Below are 21,113 nucleotides of genomic sequence, written 5' to 3'. Positions count from 1 at the left end.
GGGTAAAAAAGATGAGTTTAACCACAAGTTTACTTCAATCTGTGATCATCTCTGCTATGGTATCTGTCTGACTGTACTGTAGCTGACTGTTGGTTTAGCTATCCTCTCCATTAAGGTGTAAGCTTTTTAAGGGCAGTGTGTATTTATTTTCATATCCATAGCATGTAACACAGTGGTAGTGCCTGGCACATACTAGGTACTACTGCTAAATGAAAATGTACTATTCAATTAAGATTAATAAGGAGATTCTGCTCCCTGAAAAGCCTTTTGTCTGTAAAAAATGTACTAACTTCCAGAGAAAGATCATCCATAAACAGAGACCATGCTTTTTTTTTTCCCGAAGTGAACATTATTTTTACTTGTTATTTTAACATCATGTTAACTTACATAAACATGCAGTGTAGATGACTGGTTTTAGACAACAGTCAAAAATTAAATCCTTAGCTAATCAACAGTATTCTCAGTGTAAACTACCATGCATTTTTTGAAGCAGCTATTATTGGATACATTTCTACACAAGTAATAAAACCTCCATATAGGAGACCATAGGGTAGGGTTGTATCATAGGACTCTTCTATTTGCAAGTCTTTCACTGATAATGGAAACATTACACAACTGCATTAAAGGAAATTTACAAAACAATAAAGTATTAGAGGAAAAATTACCCCAAACATGCCAACCAGACATAGAATAAGAACGATTTTCATGTTCACTTCTTTTGTCTTTTTCATATGGTTAAAAAAATACCTGTAATTATGGACCAACTCCCAATTTTATATCTCCACACACAGTTGGTATAAAGATAGTGATCATAGCTTGTTTATCATTATACTGAGATTGGGTTTATAGGAGCTAGTTGGGAAAGAAGTTGGTGAGTTTAATTTTAAACACTGAATTTGTGTGAACTGCTTATGGGACATCCAAGTAAAGATGTCACTCATTACTCCATGTCAAAAATTGCTGTCCTGATCATGTGACTCTGCAGTCACCTCAGAGTGTCTTGATGGCTCACCGTGCCAGTAGCAGAAACAAAAAGTATGCCTATGGGGTGTTGGCAGATGGTGTGAGGAGGTTAGGTAGGGCAGTACTTGCTGTGAATATGTTCCTTTTGCTTGCCCAGCAAACTTTGCCCTGTCTTTGTCTCTTGGTGATGGTGAATCCATCCCATATGGTTTAGTCAGCCAATTCTGCCCAGGGCACCCCAATTCCAGTCAAGAAGTAGACAAAGGACTCACTTTCTTAACTTGATCAGATTTTTATCTGCCTCTCTTTTATGCATACAGCTGTGTGCTTCAGTGAAAGCTGATCTTACCCCTTAGCTCCAGAGTTGGGGCCTGATTAGACCATTCCCTCAGCCAGAGTAACTGGTTGTCGACACATGAACTAATTCAGACTACTGAAATTTGAAAGGAGGTTTGCAAGAGGCTACTGAAAAGGAAGTTCCTTGCTCTTCTGGAAAAGCAGTCTGTCAGTCTTTCTCTGTACCTCTCTTTCTCACTTGACTGAACAAGGAAGCACATAACCAGTACTCCTGCCACCACTCTCATGACCTTGAGGAAAAACAGCCTCAGATAAAGCTGATAATCTGGACAAAACAATGAAGAGTCTAAAAGAAATCTGGTCCTTAATAACATCACTAAAGTTATCATTATCAGTTATCATTAATAACTGAATCAACCAGTCTTAAAGCAGCCTTCCAGCTATCTGAGTCAGAATGCTTTTTCTTACTGTTTAAGGCAAACTTAGTTGAGTCTTCTCTTCCTTACAGAAACACACACGCTCATGGAAGCAGAAAATACCTTAGTGATAATGGGATAGCTGTGAAAGTTTCTGAGTCTGACTCTACAGTCAGCCTACTTAACCACTTAAATGCAGAATGTTTCTCCATTGGAGGCACTCAGTAACCCTTGTTGAAGTGTGAAGTTCAACTTCAATTTTATTTTCTACTAAGAGCACTTCTCCACAAGATTATACAGGTTTTGTGAGCATTTTAAATAACCTTAGTATTCCAAACCAGTGAATGTAGGATAATTTACTTAACAATTTCTGTAATGTTAGCTAGCTATGTAAGTTACTTCCAATTTTTTATCATTCACTCGTCCATCCACTCAACAAGTATTTATTGTGCATCTGCTATAGTGCCAGCACTCTTCTAGGCACTAGCAATACAGCAGTGAACAGGAAGCAAAAATTCATGTCCAGGCCTCCCTGGTGGCGCAGTGATTGAGAGTCCGCCTGCCGATGCAGGGGATACGGGTTCGTGCCCCGGTCTGGGAGGATCCCATATGCCGCGGAGCGGCTGGGCCCGTGAGCCATGGCCGCTGGGCCTGTGCATTCGGAGCCTGTGCTCCGCAACGGGAGGGGCCACAACGGTGAGAGGCCCGCATACCGCAAAAAGAAAAAAAAAAAAATTCATGTCCTTCTGGAGCTTATGTTCTAGGTTGATAAGAGAGAATAAACATGACAATTAAGTAAAAGTATAATGGCTATAAGTTAAAAGAAGAAATATTAGGCAGGGAAGGGGGAGCAATTTCAAAGAGGGTGATCAGGGAAGGCCTCACTCAGGTAACACCAAGCAAAAGCCTGAAGGAGGCAAGGGAGCATGCCCTGAGGCCAGAAGGGTGAAGAGCAGTCTAAGCGGAGGGAATAGCAAGAGCAGAAGTCCTGATGTGGGAATCTGTCTATTTTGTTCAGGAGGCAGAGTAGCTGGAGCAGAGCAAACAACAGGAGAGAAGAGTAGCTGATGAAGTCTGATAGATCAAAGAAGGCCAAACTGCATAGGACCTTATGGGTCCTTTTGAAGGAGCTTTGGCTGTTCCTCTAAGATGGAAAGCCACTGGCTTGAAGTACAGGGGAGAAGAGTCTAACCTACATGCTAAAAGGACCTAGTTGCTGTATTGAAAACAGACTAAAGTGTCGAAGGTGGGAAGTTAGGATGCTACTATAATAAACCAGGTAAGTGATGGTGGTCGCTTGGACCAAGGTGGCAGCAGTAAAGAAATGGTTAGATCCTGGATATATTTTGAAAGTAAATAAGACCTGTTGATGGGTCACATTTGGGGTATGAGAAAAAGAAAGAAGTAATGAGAACTCTAATGTTTTAGCCTCAGAAATTAGACAAATGTGGTTATACCTGAGAAGAGGCGGCGATGGGAAGAACAACTTTAGAGGAGATGATATCCAAATAGAGACGTCGAACAGGTCACTGAATACATGAGCCTAAAGGTCAAGAGACAGGTTCTGGGCAGAGAAAAAAAGTTGGGGAATTATCATCATATAGATGATATAACAGTGAACGAGACACCAAGTGAGTGAGAAGAAAAGAGATTCAGAGACTTAGGGCCTTCCAATGTTAATAGGTTGGGAAAATGAAGAGAAACCAGCAAGAGAGACTAAGGAGCTAAAAGTAAAGTAGAAAAACCACAGAAGCAGGATGAACAATGTGATCTTCATGTACGTGACTTCTTCACAAAAAGTTTTTGGTATTCTGTATTAATGAAGGCAGAGACTTTGTCTTTCTAGTTTGCTGTTGAATCCTTAGTACTTGGCAGGGTAGCTGGTACCAAGTACTCAGTTCTCTATCGAATGAATAACCAAAGGGTGTGAACATTTTTTTGGTTTGATATGTTGTTTTCAGATTTCTTTCCAAAAGGATCATACTAATATATCAGTTTACAAGGGATAAGTAATATATGAGTATCTTTTAACATAGGCTTGCTCATACTTTGATGTAAACTGTCTATTCATGCCCATTGTTAATGCAGTCTTGCTGTTTTTCCCATTGTATGTGAGCACTTTTCATACTTTTCTTTCTTTCAGGATTTTAAGATGTTCAGAATTTTATGCAGTTATTCTCAATATTTTCTATTAAAATTCAAAACATGATTTTCTTTATCATATGGAAAATGTATTTTACTACCACCCAGAATAATGTCTAGAACTCCTGGTTCTCAAATGGCATAGTGTTATGGGTTGAACTGTGTCCCCCCCACATAAGTTATGTTGAAGCCCTAACCCCAGCACCTATGAATGTGACCGTATTTGTAAGTATAGTCTTTACAGATATGTAATCAAGTTAGGATGAAAGTGAGCCCTGTATCACTGGTGTCTTTATAAAAACAGGAGATGAGAAAATGAGATACAAGGAGAAGATGGCCATGCGACAACAGAGGCAGAGATTAAAGTGACGTATCTACCAACCAAAGGATGCCAAGGATTGACAGCAAATGCCAGAAGAGGTAAGGAAATATTCTCCCGTACAGGTTTCAGAGGGAGCACAGCCCTGCCACCTTGATTTTCAGACTTCTAGCCTCCAGAACTGGACCTTAAGCCACTCAGTTTGTGGTACTTTGTTGCAGAAGCACTAGAAACTAATATATGTAGTAAAAACATTTCCACTGCTGAACAACCAGGAAAATAAGAAACATGCAAACTTCAATGAAGCCAGGAAACATCTGGATCCTGAAGCTTCAATGCATGAAGGTGGACTACAATGTACATGAAGGAGACAAATGGAGGAAGATGAAACCCAAATGTCTATAGTGAGTGGGACTGACAAACAGCAGCAGATTTGCCCCCAGAGAACCAAAGGAGGGATCAGGAATTAAAGGCACTTGGTATAATGGAAGGTATGGACGTGAAAACAGAAGATATGATTACATCTATACAAGGGCCAGTGAGAACCCCCAAATCCTATTCTCCACTTAGTGAGGCCAGGCAATTACCACATTCCCACCACTGTAGGAGACTGAGGGTTTTTATTCTCTGCAGAATATAAACTTCAGACTTGGGAACACTAGTCTGTGCTGAAAACACAGATTTTCATACTAAATGCAGAGATCTCCCAGGCAGAAGACTCAAAGCTCTTTCTTTGGAGAAACTAAACACTCTTAGAGAAAACGCCTCATAGATCCTGAAATTTGGGGACTTCCTAAGTAAAAAAAAAAAAATCTCATCACTCTATCACTCTAACAGCGAAACCTACAAGGCAACAAGCTTTGCCCACGGATATCACACTTCCTATCAGTTTATATTGCCTCACTCTAAAATATGAACAGAAAGCTAAGGATCCCAGACAAGAAAGAAAAACCTCCAATATGAAAGAACACAGACCACAACTAATAGAAGAAAGAGACTCAGAAAAGAAACTATACCAGAAACAAAATCAATTTCTTTCAAAAATTGAATAATGAAACCAGACTAGGATGATATAAAAATTGCATGATCAGAGGGAATTTAGAAAGAATTCTTAGAAATTCAAAATCATGATAGATGAAAAAAAATAGAAAAACTGGGCAATAAAGTAAGGAAATCTCCCAGAAAACAGAACACATAAAGAGATGGACAACAGGAGATAAAAGAAAATCAGAGGATGAATCTAGGATGTACAATATGGAAAAGAAGCTCCAAAAAGGGACTCAGAGAACATGGCAGGGAAGAAATTATTTAAAAAATGATACAAGGAACACTTGCTAAAAAATCAAAGACATGAATCTCTAAATTTAAAGGGCTCATTATAGACAGCAAAATGAAAGAAGAAAAAAAGACCCACATCAAAGCAGATCATTGTGAATGTATAGATCATTAGGAATAAACAGAAGATCCTAAAAGTTTCTTGAATTTAATGTGGCAGAGACTGCTAATTGTTCCCCAATGTGCCTGTCCCTTTCTTCCTTTTAGTAATAGGATCCCATGAATTTTAGCAAGACAAAAGGCTGCCTAGTTACAGACAACATTTCTTAGCCTCCCTTGCATCTGTGTCCATGTGACTAAGTTTTGGCCAATGGGATGAGAGCAGGAGTGATACCTGCAACTCCCAGATCACTTTTTGTAACAAAGCTCCTTGCTCTCCATGTTCCTGCTGGCAGAAAAATGGTAACAACTCAAATCAGTTGCTCAAGACTCAGAGATGGAAGCCAAATTTTGAGAATCCTGGATTGCCCTGCTAGCCTGAAAACCTTATAGAGCAGAGTTGTTTACTTGCTCTGGCTATTTTGAGAAGTAAACTTCTATTTCATGTAAGACACTGTATTTTTGGGTCTCTTTGCTACAGCAAGTAAACTCCAGTTTTCAAAAAAAGGATTAAGAATGTAGCATCACTGTCAGAAGGATTTTTGTCTATTTTGTTCAGTGCCACTTCTCTCACACCTACAACAGTACCTGCATACAGTAGACATTTAAAAATTATGCATGAATAATTTATGAGTGAATGATATTAGACTTCTAAACAGCAACTATGAAAGCTAGAAGACAGTGGGAAACTGTCTTCAAGATTCTGACTGAAAATGATTTAAAATTCCATACCCAGGCAAACTTTTTTTTGGCTGCACCATGAAGTTTGTGGGATCTTAGTTCCCCGACCAGGGATTGAACTCAGGGCCTTGGCAGTGAAAGCGTGGAGTGGACTGCTGGGGAATTCCCCCAGCCAAACTATTAACAACTAAATGTATAAGTACATTTTCAGAAATGCAAGAACTTAAAAATTTATATCCTATGTATCCTTTCTCAGGTAGCTACTGAAGATGTACCCCTACCAAAATAAGGAAGCATACCAAGAAAGAAGACAAGGAATCCAAAAAACAAGAATCCAACACAAGAGAGATGAAGGGAATTTCTAGTATGACAACAAAAGAAAGTTCTAGGATTTCAGCTGGGTCAGAGGCCAAGACAGCAACCAGTCCCAACTGGAGCAGGACAAAAGAGCATCAGGAAGGAAGTTTCCAAGTTAAAAAGCACACACACAAAAACCCCCCAAAGGGCTTCCCTGGTGGAGCAGTGGTTGAGAGTCCGCCTGCCGATGCAGGGGACACGGGTTCGTGCCCCGGTCCGGGAAGATCCCACATGTCGCGGAGCGGCTGGGTCCGTGAGCCATGGCCGATGAGCCTGCGCGTCCGGAGCCTGTGCTCCACAACGGGAGAGGCCACAGCAGTGAGAGGCCCGCGTACCGCGAAAAAAAACAAAAAAAAAACAAAAAAAAACCCAAACAAAAAATCCTAGATAAATTCCCTAAATGGTCTGACTTTAAGGAAAACTGTGCTGTAAAAGGGTGTGGGAAGATGTAGCAATAGAAGTTTAAAAACTAACAAACAAACAAAAATCCTAAACATTAATGAAGCTATTATTAACTTCAGGAAACAGAGCTGTACAAGAAAGGAAGCATGATCAGAGTATACACTCCTTGACTTGGCAGTGAATAATATTTTCCCCAAATGCTCTAAGTATATTAGGTAAAGGGTGAAATCTTCATCTACCATAATAGGAAATCAGTAAACACTGTCTAAAATTAATGATTCAAGAGAGAGAAAAATATAAAAACATCATTTAAAAATGTGGAAAAATCACTGGAAAACAAGGGGTGGGGAGTCATCGGGTAGAACTGTTGTTAATTTCATCTTAAGTGTTTTAAGCACTATTTGCCTTTTAAAACTCTATGCATATATCACCTTGATAAAAATTTAAAAATTAAAATAAAGTACAGAATTAAACATTTAAAAGAAAAACTTTATTCTTCTCACGAGACAGAAACTCTCTTGCTACTATCTAAATGATTCACATTTTACTATGATAGAAGCAGAAGTCCTCTAGATTGGGAGGATTATTCCTGAAGCTGCTGTTTGGGTTATTTTATTTTAAACAAATGACCATAGAAAGAAAGGTGACAGTATTTTACTTAAAATGCTGCTTTAACTAAAAAAAGCTCATGAGAAGAAATAAGTGATCAAGACTAGCCTGGGAACCTGATAAACATTTAGTATTATTCCTATAGGAAATGAATTGGAAGGAGTGGGGAAGAGGAGAGGCAACTGATATGAAATCACTGCTCATCCTGTGCCAAGTAATGTGCTAGCTGCTTCTAAATAGTTATCTCATCTGACCCTTAACAAATCGGATATGCTAAGTAATTTGTTCAATGTCATATAGCCCCTAGAACATAGATAGGTTAAAAAATGATGAAAATAAACTGTAATAAAGTTTAAATAGTACCCAGTTGAAAGAAAATAATTTGATTTATTTATAAGAATTTCATTCATTTCTTAAAATTTTGAAATGTTGCTAAAACCCAAAATATTCATATACAAATTTTATCAATTCAATTATTATCTTTATAGTCATTTCATTAGAATCGACTCAAATTCTTACTTACTTGAATGAGGCAAGAGGACTGGAGCAAAGATGCTATTGCTTCCTATCGGAATGAGAAAAATCAATTTGAAAAGGAAGGTAATATGTACGGTTATATTTTTAAAATATGTTTGCATAAAGTAACATACGTAATAACACACACAGAGTTCAGAATTTTATCATCATCTTTGGCCATGTTAATTTTTCAAGAATGAACCTGGTATTCTTTGTACCTGGAATGTTTTTCCTTTCTTAGCATAAGTAGTTCCCTCTCAGTCTCTTTTTAAATTTCCTTCACAAAACTTATCTGCTTTGTTTTTTCTTTTTCATTGTCTACTGCTCCCCTTTAGAGTAGCATTGGGGCTCAAAAGGTTCTAAATAAATCTTTGTTGAATGAATATATTAGAAAATAATATGCATAAACAATGCACAAATAATGCTTTACTCCCATGTTAATCACTATTTTCACATAGAGATGTCACTTTTCACACTAATATAGTTTGCAAAGGATTCTACAGTTTCCTAATTAAAATGATGAAAAGAATTAACTGAAACACAAGATTCCTTTTTTTGCCAAATAGTTTACACCAAATACATACCACAGGAACTGTTGAGATCCACATCTAAAAACACACTAAGGTCTGAAGAAGCAGATACTGGTGGAGTAGATGGTGTATTTGGAGAGGCTGGTGCTGACACTGTTGCTTCGAGCTCTGTTTCAGCAATCCGACTAAAGCTTATTTTACATGGTTCTCTTTCTAATGGTGTTGGATGACCTCGTAAAGTACCTGAGGTAGAGCCATGTCGGCCTGTATTAGGCCTTATTCCAGGAGATTTTAAAGGGAAAGTTGATTTCCTAGGCTAGGAAAAGCAAATATAATTATGATTACAAACTTGCACGTACTTTATTTATTATGACTTAGTATTACCTTATTAATTCTTAGCATACAGTTAAGAGAGTACAATAAATCCCAGGCTGCAAGGACAGTCTGTAACATTCCAGTGGAACGCTTTGGGATTTGATTGGCTTAATTTTAACATTGACTCGAATACTGTATAAGTAAACCTCTTTTCATACTACAGAAATAAAATACTGCGAAATCTGTGTGAAAACAACTGTTTGCTCCCCAAACACTTGAGCCTAAACTTCTTCAAACTACTGATATCAATTTTACAAATATTCACTGTAGACATAATATATGCAACATATTATGCTGGGTGCTTTAGAAAAAAAAGACCTTTTTTTTTCCCCCTCCCTAATAATAAATGACCAACCTCCACAATGATACTTTAGTCTTTGGAAAAAATTGCTATCATTATCTCCCACCTTCAACCTCTACTCCCTTTTAAAACCTCTCCCAGGGGTAACCTGATGAAGAAACATGAACTCAGATTCAGGTAACTTGAGTTAAAACCTCAAGTGTGCCCATATCTAGCTATGCAGCCTTGAAAAAGTTATTTATCTCCTTCGAGCCTCAGTTTTTATGTCTGTAAAATGAGAGTAAGATCAATATCATACAATCGTTGTGGAGATGAGGTAACATGAAACTACCTGGCTCGAAGCTGGTGTATCACAAATGTTTTTACTTCCTTCCACACCTTGCTTCACCTTCAGCTACTTAGAATTGGTCTTCTACTACTTCTGTTGTCACTGCGAAACCCAGGAATAAAAGGAACTACTGTATAGCAGCAAATTTTAGCGAGAGAGGTGGGTTCCAGTGCTAACTACGGACAATGGTGCTCTTATGGCAGGAGCGAGGGTCAAGTCAGAAGAACTATGATATCTCTCCTTACTCCTTCCCAGGTCTTTTCATTTCCTGTTCCATTAGCTACCTGCCATTTAGGTTCTCACTTTCTCACAGCTTTTCCCCTTATACTAGGAAGGATCAAAAATGGACAGATAGGGCTTCCCTGGTGGCGCAGTGGTTGGGAATCTGCCTGCCGATGCAGGGGACACGGGTTCGTGCCCCGGTCCGGGAGGATCCCACATGCCGTGGAGTGGCTGGGCCCATGAGCCATGGTCGCTGAGTCTGCGCATCCGGAGCCTGTGCTCCACAACGGGAGAGGCCACAACAGTGAGAGGCCCGCGTACCGCAAAAAAAAAAAAAAAAAAAAGGACAGATAGGGACTTCCCTGGTGGCCTCCGCCTGCCGATGCAGGGGATGCGGGTTCGTGCTCCGGTCCGGGAGGATCCCGCGTGCATGGCTGCTGAGCCTGCACGTCCGGAGCCTGTGCTCCGCAACGGGAGAGGCCGCAGCAGTGAGAGGCCCGCGTACCGCAAAAAAAAAAAAAAAAAAAGACAGATAAACAAGTGGTACTAAGATAAAGGATAAACCAGATTTTATCAAAATGCTAACTTTTCCCCCACAGCATATATAATTTTAGAAATAGTATAAACACTGCAAAACAAAACACTTAAAAACAGCTATTCAAGCAAAGTACAATTTTAATGTCTGTTGAACACTGAAGACAGCATTGCTTTAAAAAACAATTTTTTCCAAAACTGTAATGGACTTACAAATCGAGGTGGCTGTTTGCAGTTTCGGGGTTCAATTTCTAGTGACTTGTTGAACAAATAATCTGTAAACTCTTTTTCAGAAGCATTTCCCATGGGGTTAAGGTTTTCAAAGAACCTCTGGAATTAAACAAATATCCATGAGTACCTATTTTAGATTTTATTAAAACGTTTACTTCATCAGTTTAATATAAAAATATCATCAACAAATTAACAGATCCTAATGTCTGAAAAGTCCTCAAGAATTGCTGATTCAAATCTGTTTTCGGATAAAAGTATAAAGTTTTTATGTAAGTTGTATATTCCAGTCTTAAAGTTCTTTTAAGAAGATGAACAGATTTTTCACTTATTACCATCTTAATGTCTCAGTATCCCTCAGTTAACATTCCTACTCATTATAACAACAAAATGATCATCAGTAATAAGCTGTCAAAAGTGATTAAAACAGAATTATAGTTATAATCCACAAAGAAACTTTGATGATCAGAAAAAAAAGAGATAAATTGGACTAAAATCTATTCAAAAGTAATTTCAAAATGTGTAGTAAGTGTCTACCTTTGGATGGTATTACAAAATTGCACTATGAAATTTAAAAAAAAGTAATTTCAAGAACAGTTATATAAACATATCTATGTTAGCCTCTAGCAAACTTTTTTGTCTTTACTAAAAAAATATTTTCCAAGTTACATGTTGTTTTATAAATTAGTTTATTTATAAATATTTATTTATATACTAGTTTATAAAATAGACATATATTAAAATTTTGTTTTTCATCTTTATTGGAGTACAATAGCTTTACAGTGTTGTGTTAGTTTCTGCTGTACAACAAAGTGAATCAGCTATATGTATACATATATCCCCATATCCCCTCCCTCTTGAGCCTCCCTCCCACCCTCCCTATCCCACTCCTCTAGGTGGTCACAAAGCACTGTTCCCACCAACAGTGCAGGAGGGTTCCCTTTTCTCCACACCCTCTCCAGCATTTATTGCTTGTAGATTTTTTGGTGATGGCCATTCTGACTGGTGTGAAGTGATACCTCATTGTGGTTTTGATTTGCGTTTTTCTAATGATTAGTGATGTTGAGCATCTTTTCATGTGTTTGTTGGCAATCTGTATGTCTTCTGTGGAGAAATGTCTATTTAGGTCTACTGCACATTTTTGGATTGGGTTGTTTGTTTTTTTTATATTGAGCTGCATGAGCTGCTTATAAAATACAAGTTTTTAAGTAAAAAATTTAGATGATTTAACAAAGTACAAAAAAAATAAACAGTAATCTCACCAACCAGAGATCTCACTGTTAACATTTTACTATTGGAATATCCTTCCAATGTTTTAACTCTGTGTGTGAATATATGCACATATACATATATTGAAATTTTTTTCCTGCAAAATTGGGATCCAACATAGCTATTTTTAGCCTTTTGGAAGTATTCAATTAATTTTTTTCTGTATGGTTTATTTACTTTAAATTATACAAATTTTAACTATATAATACTTCATCAGATGGATGTTCCAGAATTTATTTCACCAATTTCCATATAGGTAGTAACCCACATAGGTGTTTTCTAATTCTTTGCTATTATAGTAATAATTATTGTTATTATGAACTCCTTGTGCATAAATTTTTCTGTGCATTTCTGATGACTTCCTTAGAAAATTTTCTGACAAGCAAATTACTGGATTTAGCTTTATTTAATTTTGAAGTAGCTTAGAAGCATATACACAAATAAGTTCTGGGTTTTAGCTTTAGCAGTAGGCAAAATGAGCTTTAGAATTTCTAGTATAAAATTCTTCTATTTTTCAGGCATTCTGCCAATTTCAAGAAAATGATATTACTCCTTTAACAATATTGAAACAATTTATTCTTTTTTTTTTTTTTTTTTGCGGTACGCGGGCCTCTCACTGTTGTGGCCTCTCCCGTTGTGGAGCACAGGCTCCAGACGCGCAGGCTCAGCGGCCATGGCTCACGGGCCCAGCCACTCCACGGCATGTGGGATCCTCCCGGACCGGGGCACGAACCCGTGTCCCCTGCATCGGCAGGTGGACTCTCAACCACTGCGCCACCACGGAAGCCCGAAACAATTTATTCTTATTTTCAGGTTAGCTAAATTAAATCAAATGGACCAACAGTAATTTAAAGACTTTTATGAAGTTATAATTGTGATTTTCTTATCCTTTACTCTATTTCTTAAATACTATTTAGTTTGGCTAACTATGCTTTGAAAGTGATTAGCTACTTTATCTACTTTTTAAACTTACTTTGAGTCAATCTATAAAGAAAGCATTCTCTGCCCCTAACCCCCAAAAGAATGCTTTAAACAACAGTAGGATGTCTAGATTGGATCACAGAAACCTATTAGGAATTACTGAGATATGAATGCTAAAATTACTATTTTAATTATACCCAGCTACAATGTAACATTATCTTGGGGAGGAAATACAGTGTGAACTCTAATCTGGGCTTCAAGAACATTTCTTTTTTTTTTTGGCTGCACCATGCAGCTTGTGAGATCTTAGTTCCCCAACCTGGGATTGAACCCAGGCCCTTATCTGTGAGAGCACAGAGTCTTAACCACTGGACCGCCAGGGAATTCCCTCAAGAACATTTCTTTAGCCCTATGAAGCACCACATCACAGAGGGTTGGCTAAATAGTGAGAGAAGGGGATGAAATAGGTGACAATTTTCTTTAGAGCAAGTATCTGTCTGTATTTTCATAATGGTGTATACTTCAGTTCATTTTTTCTTAGGACTTTAGGGTTCTTTGTTTTGAACTTGGAACAAAGAATAGTTACCATCTTACAGTTTAGGAGGGTGGGAATGATAGTGACCATTTTCACTCAATATGCCCAACCTGCAGACTACATCTGAAAGTGTAGCACAATTTTTAATGTGAAAGGTGAACTTATTCTGATAGTTATCATATGTTCTGAATTTCAAATAAGTATAATACAATAAAACTCACTATAAACATAATACCATAATTTACTCTAATTTAGAAGATATTTCACATCTTATAGTACCACAGAATCAATATTATGAAACTATTGCTCAAAACAGAATACCAAGTGAGAAAATGTTTTAAAAAAATCATTTTTTACTACGCATATATACACACCACTCTCCCAACCCCTTCCCCTATTTAAATGCAATGTTCTTATAAAGGGATTAATTACTTAATGTTACATTGGCACATATAAAATATCTAAAATGTCTATCAATGATAGTACTGGTAGTGGATTTTCTTTTTACTGTGTGGACATCAGAAAGCTTCTTTCATTCCACTTTGTCATTCATTTTTTGAAAGCGCTACTTAAACCAGCTGCACAAAGAAACAACAATGTCAAGACAAAGTGCCTAATAATATTAATAACTGCAGACTGTTAGTGCAGAATATCTAATATTCACTTCTATCTATTGATAAATTAACTCATACTATTTTCATAGCAAAATAAAGATCATAATGTATGGTTATGCCATATCTTAGAGAGGGCAGAGGATTTAACATGTTCTCTTTTTAAAGAAAAGCAAAGAAAATATTTACCCTCATTTCTGGTTCTATCCGTAAACAGTAAGGTTGATTCTGATATTGCTGAATTTCTCCAGTAATTTCAGCTACTTTCCTCCTCTTACTGAAATTGATTAAATCTTTCCCTTTCTTTTTTAAAAAATCATTATTCCCTTCTTCAGTCTTCAGAATATTTGTTAAATATATTCCTAGTAAAAAAAAGTATTTGAAGAAAAGTTTTAAAATTGGTTACTTAACCATTTGGGAAAACAATTGATCTAGTAAAGTCAAAAGACATCCTATAATACAGCAGTTCTTACTACTAAAATCTCTGATATATTTAATCATCAATTTTACATTAAGAATTTTTTTACATGGATGGAAACAATTTAAAATTGAAAGAAAACTAGGGTTTATAAAGAGCTTAATTTGCCATTTCTTAGTCTAACAGCCTAAAATAAAAGGGAGGATTCATTCACAAAGTCTAAATTTTAAGTGTTAAATCTATTCTAGCCATTTTAATATTTACTTATAAATCTTTAATGCCAATGATCTTAAATGATTACTGATCAATAAATTAATTTTAAGCCAATTCTGGTTAATAAGACTACAAATTTATAAACTAATTCTGCCCTCCCAAAGCCCATAAATTAGATAGAAAAGAATTATTCTTCAGTTTTGGACCGGAAGAAAATCTTCAGTTCCTCTTTCATGCATAATTACTGATTCATTTAAATCAGTGACTCTCAGCTGGGGGCAATTTTGTCCCCCAGAGGATAGATAACTGGGAATGCCTGGAGACATTTTTGGTGCATGCTATGGTTTGAATGTTTGAATGTTCAACATTCATACGTTGAAATCCTAATGCCCACTGTGACAGAATGAGGAGGTTAGGCCTTTGAGAGGTGCCCTCATGAATGAGACTACCGGTCTTAGAGGTCTCACAGAGCTCCTTACAACTCTACGAGGTAATTACTAGAATCTTCACTTTATAGATAGAGTTTACATACAGAGTTTAGGTTTTATTTATCAATATAGAAAGCTAATAAAAGCAGATGTGCTCAGATATAAAATCAGGACAATCTGCTTCTAGAGGCTGGTCTCTTTTCACTATATAAAAAACTTGCCCTCAAAATATAAATCCATTTTTAGTAACTTACCAAAAAAAGGCACACAAGGTGGATTGATTGACTTAAGTTTCACTAGATATTTTTTAAAATGATCTTGACTTAATTCCACAGCTTCATCCAAAATCTTCCTTTTTCTTTCCTGCAATGCCTTTAAAATATATAAACTGAGCATAATTTGCTTTTTTACAATTCAATCATATTTTATAGATGCAGAGCTTTCAATTTTAAAATTTTGCAAATATTTCAAAAACAATTTTTTAAATTAAGAGATGAGTAGTATTTTTATCTGCACTTGCTGGAAATGATTTCTTATCTATAAATATAAAACTTTAAAACTTATTTTTTTCTAATATAAATTAGAGGATTAAACAATAAAAAAATCTTCCACAGGATATTATTAGTTATAATCCTGATTAGCCAGAGTTTCAAGTTATAGCTGTTGGAGAAAAATATAATCCCATGGCATTCAAATATTTTTCCACTGTAAGATCTTTTGGGGCTAAGGGTAATAAGGTTTTGGTAAAGAGGAGAAGGTTGTGGGAGGGAGACAAGAACTGAACAAAAAATGTAGTAAACCAAGTAAGCAGTCATTTATTTTATATTTCATTATTACATTTTTAATTAAAAATGAATTATTTTATTTTAAACCTGATAGATACACACACACACACAAATTGACAGCAAACGTTATACTTGATGGAAAACCATTCAACTCATTTCCTTTTTTTTTTTTTTTAAAGATTTTTTTTGATGTGGACCACTTTCAAAGTCTTTACTGAATTTGCTACAACACTGCTTCTGTTCCACGTGCCGGCCCTTTGGCTGTGAGGCATGCGGGACACCCCAGCTCCCCAACCAGGGACCACTCACTCACCCCCCACACACTGGAAGGCGAAGTCCCAACTACTGGACTGCCAGGGAAGTCCCTCAACTCATTCCTTTTAACTTAAGGAAAGGGCAAAGGTGACTGCATTGTAACTTTTATTCAGTACTATACGGAAGTCCTAACTAGAATGGACAAGAAAAATAAATAAAAGACTAGGGATTGACAAGAAAAACTGTCAGTATTCACAGAGGAAATGACTGTCTGTGAAGACATGAAATAAATCTACAAATAGAATGTTAATGAGAGAATGTAGCAATGTTGCTGGATATAAAATCAATAGGCAAAAATCAACCGCATTTCTAGATATCATCAACAAAGAAAACAAGATTATTAAAATATTCTAATATAAATCTAACAAAAGATGTGAGATCTTCATCAAGAAAACCATAAACTTTATTAAATAAATAAATAAATGGAGAGATACACAATGTTCATAGTTGGGAAAACTCATTATTGTAAAAATGTCAGTTCTTCATAATTGATTTATAGAGCCAGTATAATTCTTACCAAAACCCCAAACTTTAAAATAATTAAACTTAAAATGATTCTAAAATTTATATAATAGCAAGGGGTCAAGAGTAAGTCACTCTTGGGAATTTCCTGGCAGGCTAGTGGTTAGGACTTGGCACTTTCACTGCCAGGGCCCAGGTTCAATCCCTGGTCAGAGAACTAAAAAAAAAAAAAAAAAGAGTAAGTCACTTTTGAAAAAGAATGATTGGTGGGGACTTGCCCTACTATACTGTATGAAGAACTAGTATAAAATTATGGTAATTTAAACATGTGGCACTAGCAAAGTAATAATCAAATACCAAAGGAACAGGATAGAGGGACCAAAAACAGACCCACACATTTATGGATACTCAACTTATGATACAGCTGACACTACAGATCAATGGAGAAAGAATGGACTTTGAATAAATGTGTGAGATCAACTGGCTAGCCAAATGGAAATTAGATTCCATACTCAAAACTCATTTCCAGCTGGATTAAGGACTTAATGAGAAAGATAAAACATTAAGGTAACAGAGGAGGATCTATTATACAAGACACCAAAAAGCACAAATTACAAAGGAAAAAAATAAGTAAATGTGACATTAAGAATTTTTGTTCATCAAAAGACATCATAAAAAATGGTGAAAATAGCAGCTTCAATCTGGAAAAAGATATTTACAACACACATAACTGACAAAGGATTAAAATCCAGTATATGAGAGAACTCATACAAATTCATTAGAAAAACTCAACCAAAAAAGTAAAAAATTTCCACAATACAAAGAACCAACAAAACATCTTAAAAGAGGTTCAAACTCATTAGAAATTAGGGAATTATAAACCCACACCACAAGACTAGAAAAATAAAGAGAACTGACAATATCAAGTGTTCGCAAGAATGTGGAACAACCAGAATTCAAGCTTCTGGTGGGAGTATAAACTGGTATGATTAATACTTGAGAAAACAATTGGGCATTATCTATTCTATCATCCAATAATTCTACTCCTAGGTATACAACTTAAGAGAAATTTGTGCATGTAAGCACCAGGATAGATGCAGAAAATGTTTATGGCAATATTACTGATAATAGTGCCACACTAGAAACAATCCAAATGACCATTAGCTAACTAACTAATAAATAAATAAGCAAATAAAGAAATAAATTTTGGTAAAGTTATTTCTATAATATGATACAGCTATAAAAAAAATGAACTACAGTTAAAAGAAACAACATGGATGAATTTTAGGAATATAATGTTGGGTAAAAAAAGTCTTAGAAGAATTATATTCATATATAATTAAGAAACATGCAAAATGAAACAACACTGTTTAGAGATACAAACAGTAAAACTATAGAAAAAAGCAAGAGAATGATAAGCACAAGATTCAGCATAGTAGCTGGCTCTGAAGGGGCAAGGAAGGGGAGGGATTGGGAGGGGGTCTTAAACTGGATGCCAGGTAAACAGGTATTCTTTGTATTTTTATTCTTTATACCATGTACCTATTTTTATAAATACTGTTGAATATAAATATTCAACATTTTAAGAAGCTAAAGCTTAACGTCTCAAAATGAATACACTCCTTCAGAGTTTTCAAAATGAGAATTGAAATTATTAGTCTATTAGATAGATTATTTGGCAATATTTGACTATTAATATCTTTAATATAAATAAGTCCATACAAATCAATAACATGCAAACACCCAAACAGAAAAACACACACATGAAATCAGTCTAACCCTCCACTCCCTTCTCATCACAACCCATGGTAAGAACCAATGTGAAGAGAAGAGTATGTATCCTTCCACACTCTTCTCAATGCTTGTGCAGCTCACTTACACGTTTACAGTTTGTTCTGTTTTGTTCCATCAAAATGAAATCATATTAATTTTTCTAAAGATTTTTTAAATGGCTTTTCCCCTAAATGTCACAACTATTCTTCCAAGACAATATACACAGATTCTATTCACTTTTTTTCTGTAGCTAACCAATATTCTATGCCATAAGTATAGGATAACATACTCAATCATTCTCCTACTGATGGACACAGGTTGTTTCTAGTTTTCTGCGACTACAATTACTGCTGCAGAAACTAGATCTTTGTACCTTAACTTTATAATCCATTGTTTTTATTTCTGGGTCCAAAAGTATCTGTATTTTAACATATACTGCCAGATTACTTTCTAGTAACATTGTAAAAGTTCACATTCCCAAAGGCAAATATATTTGCATGGCTGAGTCTCTAACTTTTCTATACTTTCTATATCTTCTGAATTTTCAATGATAAACACTAAGCATACACAATTTTATAATTTAAAAAAAAACTAAGTTCTAGAAAGCATTCTCTCCATGTTACTCTTTCTTTGACTATATACTACCGGTGATTAAAGTAATTTGTACATTTATATTTAAAATTCTTTGTCATTTATTTGAAACAATCAATGTACCACTGAAAATATCCATTTGGAACTTCATTACATTTAGGTAAGCATATTAAACAGTCACAAAATTCATATTCTTTGATGAATTCTAGGCTCACTTATATTGATATATTTTCTAATATTGTGATATCACTGTGTTTAAGGAGTAAGATGGATTTATAAAGGATTTACTCAAAAAGATCAGTGGTAGAAGGAATCTCTTTCACATTATTTTATCTCCCCCCAAAAGGATAAACTATTTAAGCCTAAAACTTACCTCAAAGGTATGATCTAGTCTATAGACTGATACTGAATTTACTGCACTGACGATCTCTAATACACCATTGAAATTATTCAAATCTTGAAAAACTTGCAGAATTTCTATAATTCTACTTAGTACTGCCACCCGTTCCTCAAAATTTTCTGCTTCCACAATACACCTAACCAAAAAAAAGAAGAAAACAGAAAATCATGGCTTAGAAAGCAAGTTCCTTGTTTCACATAGAAAAGAAGAAATATATTTTCAACCACAATTTTTGCTTATATGTGACTTAATATTATAGAAGTATAACATTAAGAAGTAATAAGACAAAGTAAATAAAAACTTACTTTTCAAACCAGAGAGTGAGATTTGTTGTGTGGCGAATCATTTTTAATAAATTTGGAGAATTTATTTCTTTATCTTCTTTGGTCCATACACTCCCTACAAGTTCAGAAGGTTGAACTTTCCTGTGGAAGCAAAAATCAATGCACTTAACCTACAAAGGATTAGTATCAAAATTATTTAAAGGTCTCCTAAAACTTAATAAGAAAAAGATGAGTCTAAAAGATAAAGGAACAAACATAGAAGCAGGTAATTCACAGAGAAACAGAACTGAATAGCCACGAACATGAAAAAATACTTTAACTCTTACTCAGGGAAAAGAACATTAAACCACAAGGAAATCCCAATTTATTCCTATCACACTAACAGAAGTGTAATACCAAATGGGTAAAAATGTGGATAAAAAGGGAACTCCCCATCACTGATGTGCAAGTAAAAATTGATACAACCATTTTGTAAAATAATTTGGCAATATCTCATAATACTGAAAATCTACATACTAGATTACACAGCAATTGTACACCTAGGTATATATTCTAGATACACCAGTTTATAAGAAAACATTTCTAAGAATGTTCAGTCAAGCATTGTTTCCAAGAGTGAAAAATCCCAAACAATCTAAAGGCTCCTTATCAAGAGACTGGATAAACTGTGGAGTGAGTATTCATACAATGGAATACAATATAGCAATTAAAATAAGCAAACCAGAGCTATACTCAGCAACTTGAACAAATGCTAGAATCAATTTAAGTAAAAAACAAGTCACAGAATGATATATCAGTATAAACAGCCTTAAAATGTGCAAAATAATGCTACATATTGTTTATGAATGTGTGTATGTGTATAAATTATAAAGACATACATAGGAATAGTAAATACCAAATATAAGATAGTGGTTATCCTTTGGAAGAAAGAAGAGAAATGGGATTAGAGAGAATTACACAAAGGATTTCAATTTTATTTGTAATGCTTTTGTTGCTGATGAACCCTCATTGTATTATCTTCTATATTTTTTTAATACCTGAAATACTGAATAAAAAATCAGATGGAAGAGCAGATTAAATCACTGTATACAGTGATTCAGGATTACATAATTTTTAAAAAATTCACCATTGGCATTGCCATCACTGTCCTACAGACTTGGCTATTATAATAATAAAAAAGTTCAGTAGATTTGAGTGTAAATGGGTACTTTGAACAGTCTTGGAAGTAAGTTTTCTTAAGTGGTTCTATTATCTCACCAGAAATTAGTTTACAAAGAGTGTCAGTATTTTACATATGGTACCATTCTTCCATAATACACATATCACTTAACAAAGGTATTTCTATGTTCTGAAAGTAGGTCCACATAGAGGTAAGTGCTCCCTTATTCCTGATGTCCATTCATGTAACACTATAAGGAAAAACCTAATTCTGTACTACTTGCTTTATCTAAGGA

At 35.4% G+C, this 21,113-nt stretch overlaps 1 protein-coding gene across 1 annotated transcript in view; it reads right to left on the bottom strand.

Moving 5' to 3' along the window:
• SOS2 (SOS Ras/Rho guanine nucleotide exchange factor 2) overlaps positions 1 to 21,113 on the bottom strand; it is a 103,652-nt gene that overhangs the window by 2,826 nt on the left and 79,713 nt on the right. Inside the window, exons 15-21 of the mRNA XM_060096256.1 lie at positions 19,681 to 19,800; positions 19,349 to 19,511; positions 15,304 to 15,421; positions 14,180 to 14,352; positions 10,640 to 10,756; positions 8,721 to 8,982; positions 8,144 to 8,185 (exon numbers count right to left, since the gene is read on the bottom strand). Of these exons, the coding sequence (XP_059952239.1) occupies positions 8,144 to 8,185; positions 8,721 to 8,982; positions 10,640 to 10,756; positions 14,180 to 14,352; positions 15,304 to 15,421; positions 19,349 to 19,511; positions 19,681 to 19,800 (995 nt within the window). The remainder of the gene's footprint in view (positions 1 to 8,143; positions 8,186 to 8,720; positions 8,983 to 10,639; positions 10,757 to 14,179; positions 14,353 to 15,303; positions 15,422 to 19,348; positions 19,512 to 19,680; positions 19,801 to 21,113) is intronic.

The sequence above is a fragment of the Mesoplodon densirostris genome, chromosome 4 (assembly GCF_025265405.1).
Source record: "Mesoplodon densirostris isolate mMesDen1 chromosome 4, mMesDen1 primary haplotype, whole genome shotgun sequence".
Lineage (NCBI taxonomy): Eukaryota > Metazoa > Chordata > Mammalia > Artiodactyla > Ziphiidae > Mesoplodon > Mesoplodon densirostris.
The sequence above is the reverse complement of the archived record's forward strand: the minus strand, read 5'-3'. Positions and strand labels throughout refer to the sequence as shown.